Source organism: Amphiprion ocellaris, chromosome 11, assembly GCF_022539595.1.
Source record: "Amphiprion ocellaris isolate individual 3 ecotype Okinawa chromosome 11, ASM2253959v1, whole genome shotgun sequence".
Classification (NCBI taxonomy): Eukaryota; Metazoa; Chordata; class Actinopteri; family Pomacentridae; genus Amphiprion; species Amphiprion ocellaris.
The window spans coordinates 3,062,110-3,065,485 of record NC_072776.1 but is presented as its reverse complement, the minus strand read 5'-3'; the positions used below and the strand labels follow the sequence as shown (position 1 = coordinate 3,065,485).

Genomic DNA, 3,376 nt, shown 5'->3' with positions numbered 1-3,376 from the left:
GCAACTTTCTCCTACTGATGGAGCCTAATAAGCTCGTTGGTTTTAACCATGACTGGCCAATGATTAATAACTGACTAGAGAACTACTGCATCACCTGTTCTGAATTTATAGTGTATTAAAATGCTCTGGAACATGATAGAGACTACTAGAACTATTTGAAACAGTACAAAAGCTGCATTTTCTCAAAAATACGTGATCATTTCAAGAACATGACATGACATTTTTCATAAAAAATGTGGGGAAAAAAACCCTGAAATAGTCTAAATTCATAACAGACATCTCCAACACAACACCTTACATTCTTTCTTTGTTATAGGGGTTTTAACGCAAGTTATTGCAATTTAAAATCCTTTACAAGTGACTGACAGGCTAACAATAAGACACAATATGAAAAAGAAAATAAAAGATTATAAAAAGCAATTAACAATAAAACTGAGGGAGCTATAAGTCAAGCTTATTTCAAAACTGCAAGCCAGGAAATATAACCTCTATCTCCAGGCCACAGAGAGTCAAAAACCTCCAGTGAGTGAAGTCTGACAAATGTTCAACAGACATGTCATGCTAAAGAAGAGGTGGGATTTTGACACGTCACATTTCTAAGGTATTTCTAACACTGCAGCACAATTTACAACCACAATCAGATAAAGCAGCACAGGCAGTAAATGAACTTGGCATCTCCATCTCTTACTGTGAGTATCTGTCATTCTGATTATCTTTATCTATAGAATAGTGGTGTCTTGCACACTTTCCTGCCTGTACAGATACACTATTTACATCTTTTTTTTAAATGACAGGTGGCATGGCTCCTGAAAATATCTCCCTGGACTCAAATGAAAACTCACCAAACCAGAACAGCTGCGATGTGTTTGTCTACCAAAGAGCTGCAGTGGTCATCTTCCCTATTTTCTACTTGGTAGTTTTCATCATCAGCGCCTGCAGCAACAGCTTGGTTCTTTATGTGATCTGTCAAAGGAAGCAGAAGTTCAACTCCACCTCCATCTATCTGGTCAACCTGGCGTTATCTGATAGCCTGTTCACGCTGACGCTGCCTGTCAGAATTACTTACTACATCCGACACTTTGACTGGCCCTTTGGTGACTTTTTCTGCAGATTGACTGCGGTTCTCTTCTTTGCAAACACATATGCAGGTAATATAAGAAATTGCATTGCCAGTTTTTCTATAATATTTTTATACATGCCTTTGCATGTTTCCACCAAAGTGAAGCCACATCTTTACATCAGATTGAGATGATTTTACACATGATTTTCCACAACAGATGAAACATCTAAAGTTATTTTCAGAATGGGGCTGTGATGGTGGAAAAATCAATTCATAGACTATTTTTGGTTGTTATGGCTGTTTATTTGTGTATCTGTGTTAACTATAATCTGTTTTGCACATCTAGGTATTGGCTTCATGACCTGCATCAGCCTGGACAGATACCTGGTCATGGTGCATCCACACCGGCTACAGTGTTTGCGGAGCGTAAAGGTTGTTCGCAGGGTCTGCTGCCTGGTCTGGGTTCTAGTATCTCTGGAGATCTCTCCTCTGCTGTTCCGCAGTATGCTGCGTGACCACCAGGGAAAACGAACCTGCATGGAGTACCTGAACTTCGAGGGCTCCCGTTCCACCCCCTACCTCTTGCTTCTGGCTTGCTTCATCTCCTTCTGCTGTCCGCTCACCGTCATCATGGGCTGCTACGCCCAGATCAACCTGAAACTACGAGGTGCAGCCAAGCAGAACTCCGTAACTGGACGGTCAAGGAGAAATCACAGGGCCAACACTATCATTCTCCTCATCCTCATTACCTTTATCATATGCTTCAGCCCTTACCACCTCAACATTATGCAGTTTATGGTTAGAAAAATATACCACCAGCCAACCTGCGAAGAACTGCGGGCCTTTAAGATGTCTTTACAGGTAAGAACTGTCATTTTTCAATCTATTTCAGACATTCACCTTAAGTTTTCCTTCTCATCATCCATGCTCAACCTGCAGATTACAGTTTCATTGATGAACTTCAACTGCTGCTTGGATCCAGTCATCTACTTCTTTGCCATTAAGACCTACAAGAAGCGGGTGACAAGCTTGTTTAAGGACTATCTCTATACTTCCGGTGCCTCCCCCAAAACAACAGCTGACAACAGCAGCAGCAACACCTGAGAGAAACCACAGCTGAGCTCACAGGACAGACATCTACAACGGGTTTCACAGAGAAGACCTAGTTTACCATGTTAAAGTCAAACGGGCCTATTTTAGTCTGCTGTGTTGATTCTGGCTCTGGAAATGACCTAAAACCTTCTTCGGGATATTATGTCAGTTGTGCATTTGCATATGCTCTTTATATCCGTGACATATTAGTCAGAAAGATCAAATTTAATCATCTTCAGCTGAAAAATATTCTCTTTACTTTGTTATAGTGTTGACGGCAGTGTTTGTACAGTATTTACAGTCTATTGTGCTTTTTCTTTTTATATGGTGGTTTATAAGATTTCTTATTCTAACAATAGTGTCATACTGTAGTGCAAAAATCAATTAATGTTTATATTTGTGTACTGATTTGTGCTTTGTATTTGTGCAGGGTAAATAAATACTATGAGTTTTTTTCATCGTCAAAAAAAATATTGTGGTCTTTAATGCAGCACGGCAGCAAGTTTCACTTCCTTACATGTGAAGTGAAGTGCTTTTGGCGTGCAAGTGGATGTTATGCACGATTGGACATTTGAACTAGGATACAAATGTGCAATGCGTGCTCTCGTACCATCGCAGACATTATTCATGCACTCCGCTTACTATCAAACATTTCACAATATGCACAAACTTCGGGTCTGCCCAAATGAGAATATGTTGCACTTCTCTTGTGCGTACCCACATCTGATTTGCGTGTGGGAGTGCGTAGATAAAAATCACCACTTCCTCACCCACCTTTCCTGCTCCCCCTCACAGGCCTCATTCCTGCTGGGCTGCTTTGTGTGTGTGTGTGTGTGTGTGTGTGTGTGTGTGTGTGTGTGTGTGTGTGTGTGTGTGTGTGTGTACACGTGTATGTGTGTGTGTTTTACAAATTCTAGCAGGTGCACATAGTCTTTTTATAGTGCATAGTCCCATATTTAAATTTAACCTTTAACATTTCCTGAGTTTTTGGAAAAGCTGCACTATGATTTTTGCATAGAAAGCAACGTGCACAAACTGTGTCGTGGAGAAAGATTCAGCTGGTTTGAATGATTATCGATGTGTTTTGGTGTAGTAGGGAAATGTATGCATTTGTCAAAATGCAGGTTATGCAAACAAGTAAACACGACAAATGATTTCAATTTTTCATTTAGGGATCCTTAAACATCTGTTTCTGAGATGAGAAGAGAAAACAGTGTGCATTAG

The 3,376-nt window shown here is 40.3% G+C and overlaps 1 protein-coding gene across 1 annotated transcript; it reads left to right on the top strand.

Moving 5' to 3' along the window:
• Positions 1-624: 624 nt before the first annotated feature.
• si:ch211-184m13.4 (uncharacterized protein LOC798560 homolog) lies at positions 625-2,639 on the top strand. The gene is made up of 4 exons (XM_023276654.3): positions 625-689; positions 795-1,148; positions 1,407-1,921; positions 2,000-2,639. Exons 2-4 carry the CDS (start codon positions 800-802, stop codon positions 2,162-2,164), a joined length of 1,029 nt encoding a protein of 342 aa, XP_023132422.2. The 5' UTR covers positions 625-689; positions 795-799; the 3' UTR covers positions 2,165-2,639.
• Positions 2,640-3,376: the final 737 nt, after the last annotated feature.